Below are 20,064 nucleotides of genomic sequence, written 5' to 3'. Positions count from 1 at the left end.
TCTGACAGCATTGTTTACAATGTGTCGAGCATGGCTGGGACCCCATCACACCTTGGTCACATTAGCAAAAAGAGACAGAGACAAAGTGTCCAGCTGTCATTCATTTACAGTCAGAGTGGCTGTTTTACAGCAACAAGATGCAAATGGTCAATATGTTGCCAGCTAGGCAGGGCCAAAATGGACAAGAAGTCAATTTTATTCTTCATTGGCTTCCTGTTAATTCTAGAATAGAATTTAAAATTCTTCTTCTTACTCATAAGGTTTTGAATAATCAGGTCCCATCTTACCTTAGGGACCTCATAGTACCATATCACCCCAATAGAGCGCTTCGCTCTCAGACTGCAGGCTTACTTGTAGTTCCTAGGGTTTGTAAGAGTAGAATGGGAGGCAGAGCCTTCAGCTTTCAGGCTCCTCTCCTCTGGAACCAGCTCCCAGTTCAGATCAGGGAGACAGACACCCTCTCTACTTTTAAGATTAGGCTTAAAACTTTCCTTTTTGCTAAAGCTTATAGTTAGGGCTGGATCAGATGACCCTGAACCATCCCTTAGTTATGCTGCTATAGACTTAGACTGCTGGGGGGTTCCCATGATGCACTGAGTGTTTCTTTCTCTTTTTGCTCTGTATGCACCACTCTGCATTTAATCATTAGTGATTGATCTCTGCTCTCTTCCACAGCATGTCTTTTTCCTGGTTCTCTCCCTCAGCCCCAACCAGTCCCAGCAGAAGACTGCCCCTCCCTGAGCCTGGTTCTGCTGGAGGTTTCTTCCTGTTAAAAGGGAGTTTTTTTCCTTCCCACTGTCGCCAAGTGCTTGCTCACAGGGGGTCGTTTTGACCGTTGGGCTTTTCCGTAATTATTGTATGGCCTTGCCTTGGGGCAGCTGTTTGTTGTGATTTGGCGCTATATAAATAAAGTTGATCTGATTTTATTTTGATTTGATTTATGCAAATGCTGAGTGATGTGACACAATGCCTGCCAATCTGAGTGAAGGCAGTGTGACATCCTTTGGTTGGTTGCTATATTTACAGTTATTTATAATAAAGTTCATGTTTAAATTGTAAAGCATCAAGCCTCCATTACATTTCTTTGACATGAGGTTTGATAATGAAATGTTGGACATCACCATTTTTCATGTGTATATATTAGTGTGAAGGAAAAATCTGGGTTTACTTTATCAGAATCAGAATCAAATTTATTGCCATGTAAATTCTCACATACAAGGAATTTGATCTGGTCTAATTAGTGCATAAACAACAATTAAAAAAATTCTTCTTTAAGAATTTTTCACACGTCACTGTGGAATTGTCTTGTGTATCAGTTTTTTGTTATTGTTGAGTCTGTGTGCCAAATAGATCCATTCATTCATTCATTCAATTAATTGGTGCATAAGCAACAATAAAAAGAAAAGGGAAAAAAATACTTCTGTAAGACGTAAAGGAACCAAATAGACAAATGGGCAAAGCTAAGTTTACTATCAAATAGATATAGTCGAATGGGGCTGTGCAGGCATGCAGATGAACAGTACAGGGATGATCAGTCTGTACTTTGTGGGGGGGCAGGGTAAATGAGGGTCTCTGGCATTAATCATAAGTCCAGCTGCGGACAGAAAGAAGCTGTTTTTGTGTCTTGAGGTTTTAGTCCTGATGGACCTCAGCCGTCTGCCAGAGGGGAGGGAAACAAAACATTTGTGTCCTGGGTGAGAGGGATCGGCCACTATCTTCCTTGCTCACCTCAGAGCCCCTATTATGTCTGCAGGAGCAGTGTAACATGGCCAGGGTCATCTCTGGCTTGCTTGTCTTATTGACAGAACAAAGCTGATAGCTATTCATTTGGGTCCATTAATATATTAAAAATATTGATGCCGACCATGAGGCAGTAGAATGGAACCTGACATGGATAAGTGCAGACTTAATGAAATGTCCCCTGACCAAGTAGATTCTCACCTAGGTATTTTGAAAAGGGCTCTCATTGGATGGAGGTCAGACAGGGGAGGGTCTCCATCTCCCAACTCGATGGCGGTGATTCCCAGAGACCACACGTCACAGCGAGCATCATAGGTCGAGTCGAGCTGCTGCTCACAGGCTATAACCTGCAGCGCACACATGAAATAATCAGAACACAACTTGCAAAAAAGGGCTTCAAAGAATAAGAATTACTACACAAAGTGAGTAATTTTAAAAAAAAAAAGTTAATTTTTCATTCTGCTATATCTTTGAGGTTTCCCTATAATGTGTGACCATGAAATGGATTGTGAACACCATATAATTCATTATCAAATAAAGGCTGTGGAAAACCAAAGCAGTGATCATAAAATAGATCTCAGACAATAACATCAGCACAACAAATCCACAAAGTAAAAAAAAGCCAAAAATGGTTTTGTCATTTGTGTTTCCACAAACATGCAATTAAAAGTGAATGAACTCGGTGCAAGGACCAGAAGGCACGGCTCCATAAGAAATACAAATAAAAATATAATTACATTTAGCGAGCAGTGGTTTGACGTTACTTTTATATTCTGTTGAATTTATGTTTGTATACAACTAAGCTTGATAAATGGACACTTGACTCTGTGGTGCAAGTTTATTTCTACCTCCTCTAACTCAAACAAAAAGTCAGACTACACGTAATCAAGACCGAAGCAGCTGAGCATTTTAGTGAATCAATATTTAGTTGTTTTGTAGAAATAATTTGTGCACACAAGCATTCATGTAGAGAATTATTTGATCAATAAATATTTTTAACAGGCACGTCAGATATGTTAATATACGTACACAAGTTAAATTATTAAAAGTTTATTGATAGAAGTTGCTGAAACACAATTATCAAAGCAATTTAATGTTCTGCAAAATTACACTCAAGTTGCTGACATGGTATAAACAACAAACAGAGGAAATCAAAGTTAAATCAATTCCCATCACGCTAAAAAACTTTTACACAGCAATAAAACTTTCAACAAACTAAAACAATTACAATGTGTAACAGGTGCAAAGAGTTCTTACCCTATGATGTAAAACTCGCCTTTATAAAGCAAAAAAAAAGAAGTTTGAATATTTTTCCAGTTGTGGTAAATATAATAATAAAGATGCAAGTCTTTATTTATTTCTGTCACTGCCGACTTCACGTTTTCAACGACAGGCTTTCCAGCCCAATGTTCTTTGCCAGATCATTTTCTTGCACCGTCTTGAGGACGATCTTATTCAAATTAGATTCTAATTTTGTTTACGCCTTGAAAGCACCTTGCAAGAATATTTGAATTTCAGATTTGCATAGCATGCACACTGCATGTAAAAAAACAAAAAAAAACAAAAAAAAACCAAAAAGCAATCTGATTTTATTTGGCAGGTTGCAAGAAGACTCAAAGGAAGTCAGGAAGGCAAAAATGTTTAACATTTATTCAACAGAATTTGCTCATGATGACTTAAAATGATCAATTCTACCTAATTACATTCTGACAACATGAAAAAAAAAACACTGACTTGAATGGAATATATTGTAATTATTACAAATGTTTACCGCACACCTTTGACTGGTGGTATTTCAGCTTACGTTGTTTCAGTGCAGGATTTACTGGAAGCAACCGTTGTACACCCTTTCACATTTTGTGAGTTCTGAGCCATCTGAGACACATCTGTCTTACAATTTAATTAAAATTGGGTCACAGCTAGAGGAATCTAACTAGGAACTAAAACAGGTGAAAATACAATGTTTTGGAAAAGTTTTACCTGATGTTGTGCAATTACAACACAAATAGTGAAGTTTAACCCAACTGAAAATGTTCAGGACACAGGAATATGATGGTTTTCTCATGATCATTCCTTGGTTAGATCACCACTGCACAGATCCATGACCCACAAAAACGAATGCGATTGCCTTTTTTCCCATTATGAATATTATATATGACACTGTTATCTCTGTGATGACTATTAACTGTGGTCTCCTGGGACCTGATCCAATCCTTTAACGAGCCATAAATCCTTTCACTTCACTGTAGTAGTGGAAAGAGTAGAGATGGCAGGAGTGTTTCTAGGCTGGTATCACTGTACCTCAGGAGCCATCCAGAAGGGAGTTCCCACAGACGTGTTCCTCCTCAGGCGGGTGTTTGTCAGCTGGGCTGAAACACCTGCACAGAGAGAACATGAGTTTTATTTTAGTCATCCCCTCAAACCAGGCATGCAGTGATGAATAATCGAGATCAATGTGATTTCATTGTCATTGTAGCTACAGTAAGGCATACAACGAAATTCAGCACAACACCTAAAAACGAAGTTCAATATATACTGTGCATCCAGAACGTATTCACGGCACTTCATTTTTCCACGTTTTGTTATGTTACAGCCTTATTCCAAAATGGAGCGAATTCTTTTTTTCCCCTCAAAATTCTACTCACAGTAAAATCAAACGTGTAAAACTAACAAAGGTGATTTTACTGTGCGTAATGACAACATGAAAAAAGTATTTTTGCCATTTTTGCAAATTTATTAAAAACATAAAAAAATAAACTAAGAAATCACACATACATAAGTATTCACACCCTTTGCTCCATACTTTGTTGGTGCACCTTTGGGAGCAATTACAGCCTCAGGTCTTCTTGAATATGATGCCACAAGCTTGGTGCACCTATCTTTGGGCAGTTTTGTCCATTCCTCTTTGCAGCACCTCTCAAGCTCCATCAGGTTGGATGGGGAGCGTCGGTGCACACCCATTTTCAGATCTCTCCAGAGATGAATCCTGTCTCAGAGGTCTACTGACAATTCCGTTGACTTCATGCTTGGTTTGTGCTCTGACATGTACTGTCCGCTGTGGGACCTTATATGTAGACTGGTGTGTGTCTTTCCAAATCATGTTCAATCAACTGAATTTACTCCAGGTGGACTCCAATTGAGCTGTAGAAACATCTCAAGGATGATCAGTGGAAACAGGAAGCACCCTGAGCTCAATTTTGAGCTTCATGGCAAAGGCTGTGAACAGGGGCGTCGGTTCGGGGGGTAAAGGGTACTATGTACCCAGTGGGGGGGGCACAAAAAAACTGGCATTAAATACATTTTTGTGTTGCATGTTATTAATGTTCATACAATTCATGTTGTAAAAGAATATAATTAGAATGAATGTATAAATGTTGCAAAAAATAATTCTGCTCTAACAATAATATTGAAAGATCTCTGAGGGCCCTTCCCACCCCTGCACAGTTGTACAATGATTTAGTCCAGGCTCGTATGCTGCCACACACACACACACACACACACATACACACACATCCCAAATGGGATCTCACAGAAAGAGGAGGTGTTTAGTAGTGCTGAAACAACTAATCGATTTAATCGATTATTAAAATAAATAACTTTGTTTTACCGCAAATGTTTCGTTTCTTAAATCAACCGTTTATGTATAGCGGCTTTGCTTTGAACCTTGAACCAATCAATTATTCGCAGATCGAAGCAGTGATTCACAGGTGCTTTGTTGATTCAGTGTTTTATTTCGCTTAATCTTAATTTTTGTCCACTAAAACCCCAAAGAGCATATGTCTGTGAGTAATATTCACCGTTTTATGTTAATCTGACCTGTTATGGTCTTCTGAAACAGTTGATAGATGTATTTTATAACTTAAAAAAGGGGCAGATGCTAACTCATTAGCATGTCTATGGCGTTTTCAATTTTAAAGTTAGCATTAAGCTGTTGCAGCTGTCATCACATTTGTTTTCTATATAATAATTCATGGCTCAACGTTTGTTGTCGTAAAAGAGTCAAATGTATTACAAATTGTAATATTCATTTATTTTTATTTATATATCAATAATAATAATAGTAATAATAACTAATAATGCCACAATACAGTTTTTGAGAAACAGACAAAAAGAATCTGATAAAACAAAACAGAAAAGATTAAACCCACTAACAATGAACATAAATAAATATAGAAATAACTGTTTCCTGTGAACACCTAGTGACTCTTAAACCTCCACTTCATCCCTGTTTTATTTAAGTTTAATGACAATTTGTTTCAGTCAAACCACATCTAAGCTGTGTTTTTACACAAGAAAAAATAAATAAATAAAATGCAGTAAACTGCACATTTGTGTCTGTTTTCATGAAAATATCTTATTAAATATAACATATTACACTTTAGTCAGGCATTTAAAATACTTTTGTGGACTCTTGCTGTAATATGTTGTCAGTGGTTGAGATAGTTGCTGTAGGCATCTAAAAATGCTCATAATCCGGTGAAACCTGATGGAAATCTCTTTGTGGTGTGTCGTGATGTAAGTATGTGCAAAATAAAACCAAACACTACTCCAGGTATGTTTTTGACGAGAATATAACATAACTTTGTTACAAGCTCAAATGTTGATGTTGCGTGATAAAGGCCTTTTAATAATAACTCACTTAAAGAAATAATGGCAAAACTCACATGTAAAAAAAACAAAACAAAACAAAACGATTAATCGAAAAAATAATCGACCGATCAACTGATTAGTAAAATAATCGTTAGTTGCAGCCCTAGTGTTTAGGCTGTAATAAAATATGTCTTTCCTAAAAAATCAAAGTCCCGATTTCAAAAAAGAAGAGAAAAAAGGACAGGGAAAGAAAACTAAATGAGGGAAAGCAGCTGCTAACCAAATTCTTTGAAAAGAGAGGTGAGCTTGAAAGCTAGCTATATTGAATTGGGGGGTCTGGGGGAACAAACCATTTTTCTAGAAAATGGTGCAATTTGGTGCATTCCTGTGCATTTTTACAGATGGGAATGGTGCATTCCTGTGCATTTTAACAGACGGGAATGCATCAAATTGCACCATTTTCTAGAAAAATGGTGCAATATGGTCCCCCAGACCCCCCAACTCAATATTGCTCACCCAATTTTAAAAACGGTTCTGGCTCCAGGTGTGATCTGAGGTATACATGATTTAGACCTGGTTTGACTAGGCATTAGGAATTTGGTGTTTGCGTTAATAAAAAAAGAACATAACAGTGTGTGTGTGTGTGTGTGGGTGGGGGGGGGGGGGGGGTCTTCAATATGGCTAGTACCTAGGGCGCAGAATTTGGTGCTACGCCCCTGGCTGTGAATACTTATGTAGGTGTGATTTCTCTCTCTCTCTCTCTCTCTCTCTCTCTCTCTCTCTCGCTCTCTCGCTCTTTTAAAATAAATTTGCAAACATCTAAAAAAACAAACAAACAAAGAACCTACTTTTCCCCATTGTCATTATGGGGCATTGTGTGTAGAGTTTTGAGAGGAAAAAATGAATTTCCTCCATTTTGGAATAAGGCTGTAACATCAAAAAATGTGGGAACAGTGAAGTGCTGTGAATACTTTCCAGATGCACCGTACACAGGTGTAAAATAAAAAAAATCTTATCATTCACACACAGATACATAAACATGTTCCAAACACAATTTCAAACACACATAATTGTCAAAGTGCTATAAAAATATACATGCAAACAATGTGAAGCATTGCACTTGCATAAAGTTAATAAATAGAACAATTTAGTTATTTTTCAACAGACTTCAGGCGGGTAAGTGAAAACGACACGTAATTAAAAGTGAAGCAGTTACTTGAAACATCTCAGATCAGGTGTGGAGAAACCATTGGGTTGTTCATAATTTGTCACAACCTGCAAAGGAGGCAGTTTGTTGGTTTTATCACCAAACAACACGCGTAGGTTAGTACAGATTTTAAAAATCCATTTTAGCTGTAGATAATGAGGGCTGCCATTAAAACTGCTAGCTGGGTTGTTGCATGTGCAAAATGAATGTAACATATTGCTAAATAAATTGTGTGAGGAAAAGCATCCAACATAAAACTTCTGCCAAAGAAAGTGAAACAAGAGAGCAGCCGAAGGGACTTACTTTTATTTTTGTACTGTTGAATTCCTCGGACCGAGCGCATTTTAATGCCTCAGTGGCTGTGTCCCAATTCAGGAGCAAAGAAACAAATAATTGGCCTTTTAAGATGGATTTGATTAAATTAAGATCAACTATTGCTGTAAAAAGTCTATACACAACTTAACAAGTTGTGCTTGCTCAGTCATGTTTTGTTGACTTTTTTGGCAAATTCTGAATAATGAACATCCAAATCATTCTGACCTGCACTGCAGATAAATTCGACAGAAACCCTCCTGCAGTGGGACAGCATGTGCGTCCATGTCTTAATGTGCAGTGAAAAATTTGAGGAAACACGCTGACCCACAATCGTGACTCCAGTCCAGTCCAGTTCGATCAGTGTTAGCCCACATTGTCACAGCTTAGCTGAAGCCAGCATCCAGGACAAAAGCAGAGCCTCCAGGCCAAATCTGGCTGCCATGTACATTATATTTGATGAAGATGTGAAACACATAGTTTCTGCTAAATTTCACTCAGCAGTCTTTGCTCACAAGTCAGACATTAAGAAAATGTTCTAACTCAGAACAGATATTAAAATGTTAAAAATCTATTCAAACCATGAAAGCAGAACATAATAAAGCAGTAAAACACATACAGAGCAAAAAATAAATAAATAAATAAATAAAATAAAATAAAAAAATAAATTACAATAATATCAACAACTGATCAGTTTCACAATATTATTCACTGTCTATTGGTTGGTCACTGTGTGTCAGTGTACATACAGTACACTAGTAGTGTACTATATATATATATATATATATATATATATATATATATATATATATATATATATATATATATATATATAGTAAAGTAAGTCCCTTCGGTTGCTCCCTTGTTTTTGCACTCAGGGTCGCCACAGCAAATCGAAGGTGGATCTGCATGTTGAATTGGCACAGGTTTTGCACCGGATGCCCTTCCTGACACAACTCCACATTACATGGAGAAATGTGGCAGGGGTGGGATTTGAACCCGGAGCCTTCTGAATTGAAACTATATATATATATATATATATATATATATATATATATATATATATATATATATATATACACAACCCCAATTTCAATGAAGTTGGGACGTTGTGTAAAATACAAACAGAATACAATGATTTGCAAATCCTCTTCAACCTATATTCAATTGAATACACCACAAAGACAAGACATTTAATGTTCAAACTGATAAACTTTGTTTTTGTGCAAATATTTGCTCATTTTGAAATGGATGCCTGCAACACGTTTCAAAAAAGTTGGGACGGCGCAACAAAAGACTGGGAAAGTTGATGAATGCTCAAAGAACAGCTAACTGGAAATAGCTGAGTGTCATGATTGGGTATAAAAGGAGCATCCCCAATAGGCTCAGCTGTTCACAAGAAAAGATGAGGCAAGGATCACCACTTTGTGAACAACTGCGTGAATAAATGTTCCAACAGTTTAAAAACAATGGTTCTCAATGTTCAATTGCAAGGAATTTAGGGATTCCATCATCTACAGTCCATAATATAATCAGAAGATTCAGAGAATCTGGAGAACTTTCTACACATAAGCAGCAAGGCCGAAAACCAACATTGAATGCCCATGACTTTCGATACCTCATGCGGCACTGCATTAAAAACCAACATCACTGTGTAAAGGATCTTACCGCGCGGGCTCAGGAACACTTCTGAAAACTATTGTCAGTAACTAGTTAGTCCCAGTAGAATGGGAGGCAGAGCCTTCAGCTTTCAGGCTCCTCTCCTGTGGAACCAACTCCCAATCCAGACAGACACCCTCTCTACTTTTAAGATTAGGCTTAAAACTTTCCTTTTTGCTAAAGCTTATAGTTAGGGCTGGATCAGGTGACCCTGAACCATCCCTTAGTTATGCTGCTATAGACTTAGACTGCTGGGGGGTTCCCATGATGCACTGAGTGTTTCTTTCTCTTTTTGCTCTGTATGCACCACTCTGCATTTAATCATTAGTGATTGATCTCTGCTCCCCTCCACAGCATGTCTTTTTCCTGGTTCTCTCCCTCAGCCCCAACCAGTCCCAGCAGAAGACTGCCCCTCCCTGAGCCTGGTTCTGCTGGAGGTTTCTTCCTGTTAAAAGGGAGTTTTTCCTTCCCACTGTTGCCAAGTGCTTGCTCACAGGGGGTCGTTTTGACCGTTGGGGTTTTTCCGTAATTATTGTATGGCCTTGCCTTACAATATAAAGCACCTTGGGGCAACTGTTTGTTGTGATTTGGCGCTATATAAATAAAATTGATTTGATTTGATTTAACAGTTCGTCGCTGCAAGTGCAAGTTAAAAATCTACCATGCAAAGCAAAAGCCATACATCAACAACATCCAGAAACGCCGCCGCCGTCTCTGGGCCTGAGCTCATTTGAAATGGACAGACGCAAAGTGGAAAAGTGTGCTGTGGTCTGATGAGTCCACATTTCAAATTGTTTTTGGAAATCATGGACGTCGTGTCCTCCAGACAAAAGAGGAAAAAGACCGTCCACATTGTTACCAGCGCAAAGTTCAAAAGCCCGCAGTTCCCAAAGTGTCCGCAGTTCCCAAACGCTTATTGAGTGTTGTTAGAAGGAAAGGTGATGTAAGACAGTGGTAAACATACCACTGTCCCAACTTTTTTGAAATGTGTTGTAGGCATCCATTTCAAAATGAGCAAATATTTGCACAAAAACAATAAAGTTTATCAGTTTGAACATTAAATATCTTGTCTTTGTGGTGTATTCAATTAAATATAGTAGGTTGAAGAGGATTTGCAAATCATTGTATTCTGTTTTAATTTACATTTTGCACAACATCCCAACTTCATTGGAATTGGGGTTGTATATATATATATCCATCCATCCATTTTCTTCCGCTTTATCCGGAGTCGGGTCGCGGGGGCAGCAGCTCAAGCAAAGCTGTCCAGACCTCCCGATCCACACACACCTCCGGAGGCTTCGCGAGTCATGACGGATTCGCTGATGGAGCGAGACAAAGAACACCTCCGTTTTGGAGTGCCAGAGGACAAGTTGGGACATGCCTATATCGGCTTTCAGTGGCTTACCAGTCGAGTGAGTATAAGAGAAATTGTGGAGAGCTGGGCATGTCCCAACTTGTCCTCTGACACTCCAAAATGGAGGTGTTCTTTGTCTCGCTCCATCAGCGGCTCCGTCGTGACGCGCGAAGCCTCCACGCGGCTTTCCATGACAAAATCTCTTGTTAAAAGTGACATCTGCCGGAAAATGGCTGATATCCAGCTCTTGTGATAACCAGAGAAATTGCACACGACGGTCCCGGATCGACACAGCCATCCATTTAGAAATGATCTGGTGGTTTCTGCCTGTCGATCACAGCTCGGAGCGCGGCGCGCCGTGCGCCATTGTGGGCCGTCCTTAAAGCGGTAGTAACACTCCTTAATCTCTGTGAAGCCCATAAAATTTTCACCGAAAGCCATGTGAATTTTCCGAATGGTTTCCAGCTGCCTGTCTGTAAAAAATTCTGATGGAACAAAGCTCAAATCATTCCGCCATTTCCTCGCAATGAAAAAATGACGAGAGGGGTGGACCAGTGCTCACTCAAAGCCTGCCCACAGGCGAATGACGCAACCGACAGGCGTGAAAAAACTCACGCATGCGCACGAAGGTTCAAGCTTGGCTGACGTAAAAACATATGAATCAAATCCATATATTTTTTGCATAAAATAAAAAGGTCGGATACTTTTCTCACAGACCTCGTGTATATATATATATATATATATATATATATATATATATATATATATATGGTCTCCACTCAGATTGCAATAGCCAATCACAAATTAGCCTTTCTGTCCATCATTTACCTGTATTTTGGCATGCTTGGCGCCAGAAAGTTATGTTGGATCCAAAAGGATCCAAAAAGGCTAGGACCAAAAATTATATTGGATCAGTTCCCACTGACCAATAGCGTTAGAGCTTACTGCCAACAGCTAGCCAATCAGAGCACGGCATACAAAGGTCAGCAACTAGCTGACAGATGCTGGTTGAAAAAATGGCAACAAACATGTCAACAACAGCAGAAAATCGTCTGCCAGCGAGGTTTGCTGAGTTCACAGAGGAGGAACTGGTGGAAATATTGAACTCCAAGGATGCCAAAAACACTAAGAAGGTAGACAAGCACGCTACTGATGTTTTAGAAGCATTCATCGCATCAAACTTGACAGGCAAGGGCTTGCAAAGTTGTTACAAAAATTTTACGCTAAGGTGCGGCTTCATTTGGGGTGGGGTGGGGAGGGTGGAGAACATAACTTGGCTACACCTCGTCCAATATAACTTTTCTTCATCCAATATTTCTCTATGTTGGACTCCTTACCATCCATTATTTGTATTTTATATATATATATTTTGTGTGTGTGTGTGTGTGTATATATATATATATATTTTGTGTGTGTGTGTGTGTGTGTATATATATATATATATATATATATATATATATATATATATATATAATATATATATATATATATATATATATATATATATATATATATATATATAAAAGGGAAATCATTGCTATTATGGGTTTATTGTGTAAAATTTTTCATACCTTTTCGAAAAATTCTGCTGTGATTATATTTGTGAATCGGTTCAATATTCAATATTCTCATTCACCGCACATCTATTCACTCAACCATCTTTCCCACCCACACTAATGTCAATATCAAGACCAAAAGTGCTTCTGGTAAGCGAGCAATTGAGAGCAGTGCTGTATTGTTTAGGCAAATCCAGAACCCATCTCCATGTGAACCAAGATTGGACATCGGAATGAAAAATCAACATTTTGACCTTTTCATGCCAATGACCTTGACATTTGCCTAAACAAATACATTTAGAGCAATTCTAGGGTTGACTGTCAGCCACATAGGACCTGTGAGGAGCAAACAGACAAACATTATTTAAATTATAGTATCGCTTTCTTTGTACTGCAACAGTCTGATGGCTAAAACCAGTGGTAAGTGCCCTGAGGAAAACACATCGGAATGACCCAAAAACAACACAACCACATTAGAATAAACCCATCAGTATTAAAACGGAATGCCACAGAAAAATACCCAAGATGTGTTTGGGTTGTGTGCACAGAAAGAGCACAAATCTCTTATTAAAACTTCGACAGCTCCCCTTCTTTCCACTCCATTAGCTTGGAGTGGAGCCTGATGGGCCACACTTCATATTAACTCTGTCAGTTTGAATATTCATGAAGAAACAGCTTCACTCGTTCTTCCTCTGCTCGTTCCGTGTCCGTGTTTCTGCTGGTGGTGAGTCACTGCGGGGGCTTTATCTCTTCAGCTGCTTATTGTAGCGTGCGCAACTCCACCAAAAACCATTAGTCCCAGCGTGACGCAGTCTGCTCGTGCACCGACGAGTCCGCCCACTTTTCCCCTTCATCACTCTTTATTCTTGATGTTGTGCTTAAATCGCTTAAACAGTGAGGTTTAAGGCCCAAAAACGAGCAGCAATAAAAGATGCTGGTGCCATTTTTGAATCTAGTTTATCCTGATCTGATGGAAGGTCAACGTGACACTAGTATCACCCACTATATTCTGAATACACCGAACTTTCTATGTGAAATTACAAATGTATACCCTAAAGCTGTCTGCTGCCTCTGCTTGTTATCATCACATGCGTGATGGAAAGTAGGAGCAGGTATGGCTGAATTTAAAGGTAACTTGAAATAATCTTGTTTGACAGTTTCTTTCATTTCCAAAGGACAGGGCTGTGAAAACTCTGCGGATCCGCGGGATTCCGCGGATTTCATCATGGTGAGGGGTGCGGGGGTGTTAGTGTTGTTCTCTTTAATCGTGATCGTTACTGAGTTTTTAAAATGCTTATCGCAAAGTGTTGTTTTTTTTTGTTTTTTTACGACATCATGCAAGTTGTATAAGTCCGCGGACACTGATCTGTGTGTTACAGATAGAAGCCAGTTTCCTCAGATCCACAGAATTTCGAGGAGAATAAATGCCACTCAAAGCCTGGCTGTTGCGACAGTTGTCGTAAAGCGGGACTGGTTGGTTGCTGCGGTGACACTGTGTAGCTCCTGTGCGAAGCTTAGCTAAATGTAGCATGTGGACATTGCAAACCTTTAGAACTTTCAAGTTTTTAAAAGAAGAATTTTTACAGCATGTCTGTGTCACGGAGCGACACCAGACAGAGAGAAGATGGAGAGAAAGACGGTTTGAAAAAGTGTGATAAGGACAGGAATCCGTGAAATTGTTGCTGGCTTCATCAACACACCTGAAAGATGAACGGGAAAAGCGTACAGGTAAGAATTTTTTTCTCTCTCAGGAAAATAAACATTGTGCTGTTCAAACAGAATTTCAGAAAAGATTATGTGCCTTTTTTTTTTCTTTCATTAATCTAGACTTTCTTTGATTGAAAAAAAAAAGATGTGGCTTTGAATGAATTTAGGCTACATGAATTTACACAACAATGTAAATTAGTTTTTATTAATGTAGACTTTTTCATGGGAAAAAAAAGACATTGTGGCTTTGAGTGGATTTACAGGAATTTACACAAGAATATGTGGCTTTTTACTATAATGTATGTTATTGATATTTTACCCTGATTTTTAAAATATTCTACAATCTTTAGCTGTGTTTTTTGAAATACTTTAACAGTCTTTTCAGTGAATTTCATGTAGTTTAATTGTTCTGAGTTAATGAATAATTTGGTTTACATTTAAAGGGAAAATCATACCAGGTCCTACTTCTATGTCATATTCTGTTATTTCAACATCATCATTGGTGGTTCAAATGAAAGGTTGAATCCTGGATCATTTAAATATGCACTAATTTTGAGATTTGTTCTTCCAGGAGATGTTGAAAATGTATCAGTAGAAGATAATTTCTGGGGCCCCACAAGGCCCTAGACCCTGGCTCCTCGGGGGGGCAGACCCTCTGTGAATTTTCCTCGGATTTCACAATTTTCATTTCACAGCCCTGAAAGGAGCTAATCATACACTTCTGGAGAAATAAAACAGACATTCTGTTCAGCCCATTATCATTAGGGGGACATGTGTGGAAAGGGTCAGGGACTTCTGTTTCCTGGGAGTCCACATAGAGGAGAAACTGACCTGGGACAGGAACAACACACAGCTGGTAAAGAAGGCACAGCAAAGACTCCACTTTCTGACAATTTGCAGGAAAAAATAGCATAAACCAGAGACTGTGCGTGTCTTGTTACTGCTCTACCATGAAGAGCATCATCACATACTGTCTGTGTACGCTGTTTACCAGCTGCACTGGGACAAACAGGAAACAGCTCCAGAGGGTTACCAAAATGGCAGAGAAGATCACTGGGTGCCCTCTACCTACACTGGAGGACCTTCATAGCTCTTACTGTCTCAGGAGATCCAACACCATCCTAAAGGACTCATCCCACCCTGGACGCTCTGTGTTTGACCTACTGTGATTAGGCAGATGGTACAGGACCATTAAAGCAAGAACAAATAGATTGAAAACAGTTTCTGCCCAACGGCTGTTCTGCTGTTAGAGATTTAAATGCCAGGTCACATTCCACACTTTAAATGAGTGCAATATTTGTTTATGTGCAATATCCACAGTTTTGTACATACTTTTCTCTTTTTGTTATATGCAATCTCTTTTTTTTCTATTGCGTTCTTATAGTTTTTTTCTTTTTTTAAATTTGTGCACTCATTCAATTAAATTTATGTTTATTTTTCTTTTCTTCTCCAGACCTTTCAGGTCTGCGTGTGGTTTACTCAGGTTTACGTTTGCACTGAAAGGCTTGCACCTTACATTTTGTTGTACTGGTTACAGTGGCAATAAAGAATCTGTATCTGTAAATTTACCCCACAGATAGATATTAAGCCATGGAAGACTCCACTGAATTTTGAAGGTGATCCGGATCCGGATTGGTAGATGTCAGAAATCTCGGATTGCTCTTGTTTGTTTATTTATTTATTTAATTATTGCTTCAAAACCAGACCTAAAGTTGTAAAATTTTAATATGGTGAAGCATAAACATAGAGGTTTGCAAAAAGGTTTAGTATGACAAGATCATGATCAAGATATACGTACCATACATAATAAATTTAAAAAGTAGTTTACATTCAACGTACCATTTATTCAAAGTACAGAATGAATTAAACACATTAAATAAACACACATAAATGATTATAATAATCTAATTAATGCATTTACTCTGGCTTGACCACTATCTCCGTGAGGTAACACTTGTTGGCTTTGTGTGATGTGTGTTTTTTTTGGTTCTTGGAATTGTGTATAAGTGCCAAATGGAACAAACATAGGATTTTTAGGGTTTACAAATGATTTGATTGTTAAACTTCATTTAAAAAAATGTTAACTGAGTTAGCTATGGTTAGTGGAACTAAACAAGTTGGGTAGAAAGTCTTCTGCTTTAAGCAAATTTTAAGCCTGAAACCACTTGTTTTGGATTTCTGTAACAAATGTCACAGATGTCTATGATCCCTGTATATCTCCCTCCTAGTGAACCAGCTCCCAATTCAGATCAGGGAGACAGACACCCTCTCTACTTTTAAGATTAGGCTTAAAACTTTCCTTTTTGCTAAAGCTTATAGTTAGGACTGGATCAGGTGACCCTGAACCATTCCTTAGTTATGCTGCTATAGACTTAGACTGCTGGGGGGTTCCCATGATGCACTGAGTGTTTCTTTCTCTTTTTGCTCTGTATGCACCACTCTGCATTTAATCATTAGTGATTGATCTCTGCTCCCCTCCACAGCATGTCTTTTTCCTGGTTCTCTCCCTCAGCCCCAACCAGTCCCAGCAGAAGACTGCCCCTCCCTGAGCCTGGTTCTGCTGGAGGTTTCTTCCTGTTAAAAGGGAGTTTTTCCTTCCCACTGTCGCCAAGTGCTTGCTCACAGGGGGTCGTTTTGACCGTTGGGGTTTTTACGTAATTATTGTATGGCCTTGCCTTACAATATAAAGCGCCTTGGGGCAACTGTTTGTTGTGATTTGGCGCTATATAAATAAAATTGATTGATTGATTGATAGTGAACCACAGCACACTGCAAGAATTGTCATTTTTGCATGCACTTTGTGTATGTAGTAACTTCAGCATTTTCGTCTAAAAATAAGGTGTGGTCAGCATAGTAGTAAGAAAAAACTATTCTAAAATCTAGTACAGAGATCTTCTGCCATTCACACAGCACAATATTCAGATACGTCACACATACAGGCGGGTTTGCAACATGCAAACCTCCTTCACACACAGTAATGTGCACTAGTGCATCATACTACTAGGAATTTGAATTTAAAATGAAAATTAAAAACCAGATCAAAGGAAAAACTACTGGGAAAATGCAAAACTTTAATAACTCTGGTTTGCACCATTTTTATGCTAATTTTCCAGGTTTTGTTTACATACAGGAAGCACCAAGACAAGGTTGACGGTATCCAGGTGCAGATCTGGTGGGGTAACTGTCTGCACCTGGTGGGATATGGAGAAGATCTGGTGCTCTGAGAAGAGTAGGAAGGTCTTGCAGGAGGCGCTTAATTGTTGGTTTTGATGCACTGCATGATTGCAGAATCTATTCCTTACCAGAAAACCTCTCACTTCAATCTGAATAGCAAAGTGCCAGTTTCCCTTAAAAGCAATGACATTTGACATTCTAACTGGCTTATTCCATGTTATGTCAAAAATACACCCATAACTAAGTAACTGAATAAACACAACCTCTTTGCACTCACACTCTGCACTACATAAATAGCAGTGTGGCATTGGACACCCCCCACATGCACACATGCTATGTGCCACAGGTCGTCAAGATAGGGCCCTATTTTTTTTTAAAAGCGCTTGGTGCTTAAGATACGCCCACTGAGCTGGTGTGTGCCGCAAAACCCTTGGAAGCTCTGAAAGACCCAACATTTAAAAATCCCTATTTCGGGAAAATGTTTGTTAATGAGATTACCTCAGAGACAAATATGGATTAACTATTTATCCTATCACAGTAAACTGAGGCTTATGTTATGTTTTGGGCTAAATGAAATCGTCAAAGACATTTCTGCTGATGTGTAGTGCTGCTAACTTTACTATCTGTACATAGAATGTGAATATATTACATATAGCAGTAAAGCTTTGTAAAATGTTATTTTAAAGATCCATTTTCAACATTAGTAACATTGTTATCTCTTGAGTTGGAAATGTGGCTACCATGGCCGTGATGTTAAGTCAGATAACTTGGGTTGTTCAATTTCCTCATGAGTTTTTGAGTGCAAATTTCAGCCCGGTGGAGCTGTCAAGGCATTTTTTCCACGAGTTAGAGGTCGGATTCTCCGAACTTCTGACAGTTTTGAACGCAGCATTGCACTCTGTGCCACACCCACATGTTTTGTGTTAGAGAGACAGCTGTTGCATTGGTTCTGCCCCTCCTCTGTTCAGAGAGGGGGAGTGGCAACCAGCAGCTCCTTTACATTTAAAGTAAAAAGCACAGAAACAGGTGGTTTCATAAATGCCTGAAAATGGTTTTTTGTGTGTGTGTGTGTGTGTGTGTGTGTGTGTGTGTGTGTGTGTGTGATGTTATTTTATTTGCAGCATTTTATGTCTAATATTTTTGATACTATAATATTTGTAATTTTTTTTAAACATATATATATATATATATATATATATATATATATATATATATATATATAGTAAAGGGCTCTATAAATAAACATTGATTGATTGATTGATTTTTGACATTTTGACTTATTCTAATTAATTAATGCATGGAAAACATTTAAAATACAGTAAGTTGTAATACCCAAAAGGCTGTGATTATAAAGATTTAGTTTGACAGAAATGGCCCCAAAAAAGGCAGCGATTTTATTCCTCTGCAGAGACTAAAATGGTCCTGATAGGGCACCTTATTACCTCCTTCACATTCACATTTTAAATGATTGCTTTCATCCTCCCCACCTAATATAAAAGTGATGCTCTTTGTGCTTCATGGTTAGGAAGAGGCTTTTAAGAGAACTACAATTAGTAGACCGAATGCAAATCTACGTGGTTGTTGAGTGGGGGGATTTTATTAGTCGTAAAAATAGGCAGCTGGTTTTTGAGTCGCCTGAAGAGACGGGAGGGTGAGTCATCTCTGGAAGTAGTTGGAATCACTGTACACTATCATGAGGCTTTAATCCGGGAGCTGGTGCTGCATTGCGTGCCTCATTTGGTTAAGAAAACCCAAAAGCAAATCAGTGCAAACACGGGGTGAATAGCAACAATGTCCTCTGCTGCGTGTGGAAAGGAGATAGGGTATAATGGAAAAATATAATGGTGGCGGTGCGTGAATGTAGCCTTGCCACTCAAACATTTTTTTGGCAAGCACTTGACAGTAATGGTTTTAGATTCTAAAAAGGAAAAAAAAAAACGACATGATATTAACCCTCATATTTTGTGTGTATAAAAACAAAAATATACCAAAATCCACAAGTTTGACTCCGCCTTGAGTGGTCAGCAGTATGTTATTGCCTTTGATGTCGCGGTGGATGGTCTTGTTGAGGTGCAGGTGTTGGAGGCCCTACAAAAAAAAAAAAGGTGGGGCGGGGGGGTAACAGCTGCCATCAAAATTGATTTTAACTCATGTTTACTTGCTTCATTAAAGTAATTAATTCCAGAGGAGTTATTCAATTACTCTGTGTGCCATTGTCTCTCATCGGAGCTGTGCAAATTCAAAAATCTACATTTACCATGAGGGCCTCGTGCAAGATGTAGGTGATAACGCCTTCGTCCATTCGCTCTCCCTGTTTCAGCATGCCTTTGGCCAGATCGGTCACAGAGCCGCCGTTGCAAAGCTGCAACCGAACAAAGAGGGCAGGACAAAGGATTTAGCTAGCAACAAAAACTGCAACATGACTTAACAATTTTGAAACCTATCTTTCCCATGCAGAGTTTCTTGTGGAGATGTGTTGGAACAAATGGCTTTGATCAGGAGATTTGGCAGTGACAAAAGGTGCGTTAACAGTAATTTCGTCAATCTTTAGCAGCTTATCTTTTTCGGGCGGCACAGCAAGAGGCGGACATCGTGCCTGTGGAGGAAAATGTACCTTTGCTGAGGGGGATTTTAAATCTAAATGTAATTAATATATACTGTCAAATCACAACAAAGTTGCTTCAAGGTGCTTCACACAAGTAAGGTCCAACCTTACCAACCCCCAGCACACAGGTGACAGTTGTAAGGAAAAACTCCCTCTGATG

At 38.8% G+C, this 20,064-nt stretch overlaps 1 protein-coding gene across 2 annotated transcripts in view; it reads right to left on the bottom strand.

The window, feature by feature from the left end:
- myo3a (myosin IIIA) overlaps positions 1-20,064 on the bottom strand; it is a 182,750-nt gene that overhangs the window by 121,823 nt on the left and 40,863 nt on the right. The window contains exons 4-7 of one of the 2 annotated variants that reach the window (XM_034166350.1): positions 19,557-19,661; positions 19,288-19,387; positions 4,042-4,118; positions 1,942-2,087 (exon numbers count right to left, since the gene is read on the bottom strand). In XM_034166350.1, the coding sequence (XP_034022241.1) occupies positions 1,942-2,087; positions 4,042-4,118; positions 19,288-19,387; positions 19,557-19,661 (428 nt within the window). Of the gene's footprint in view, positions 1-1,937; positions 2,088-4,041; positions 4,119-19,287; positions 19,388-19,556; positions 19,662-20,064 lie in introns of those variants that run through there. The other variant, XM_034166359.1, reaches the window with a different exon arrangement.

Source organism: Thalassophryne amazonica, chromosome 1 (genome assembly GCF_902500255.1).
Source record: "Thalassophryne amazonica chromosome 1, fThaAma1.1, whole genome shotgun sequence".
In the NCBI taxonomy this organism is placed as follows: Eukaryota; Metazoa; Chordata; class Actinopteri; order Batrachoidiformes; family Batrachoididae; genus Thalassophryne; species Thalassophryne amazonica.
Note: the sequence above shows the minus strand (reverse complement) of the source record. Positions and strands in the feature narration are given on the sequence as shown.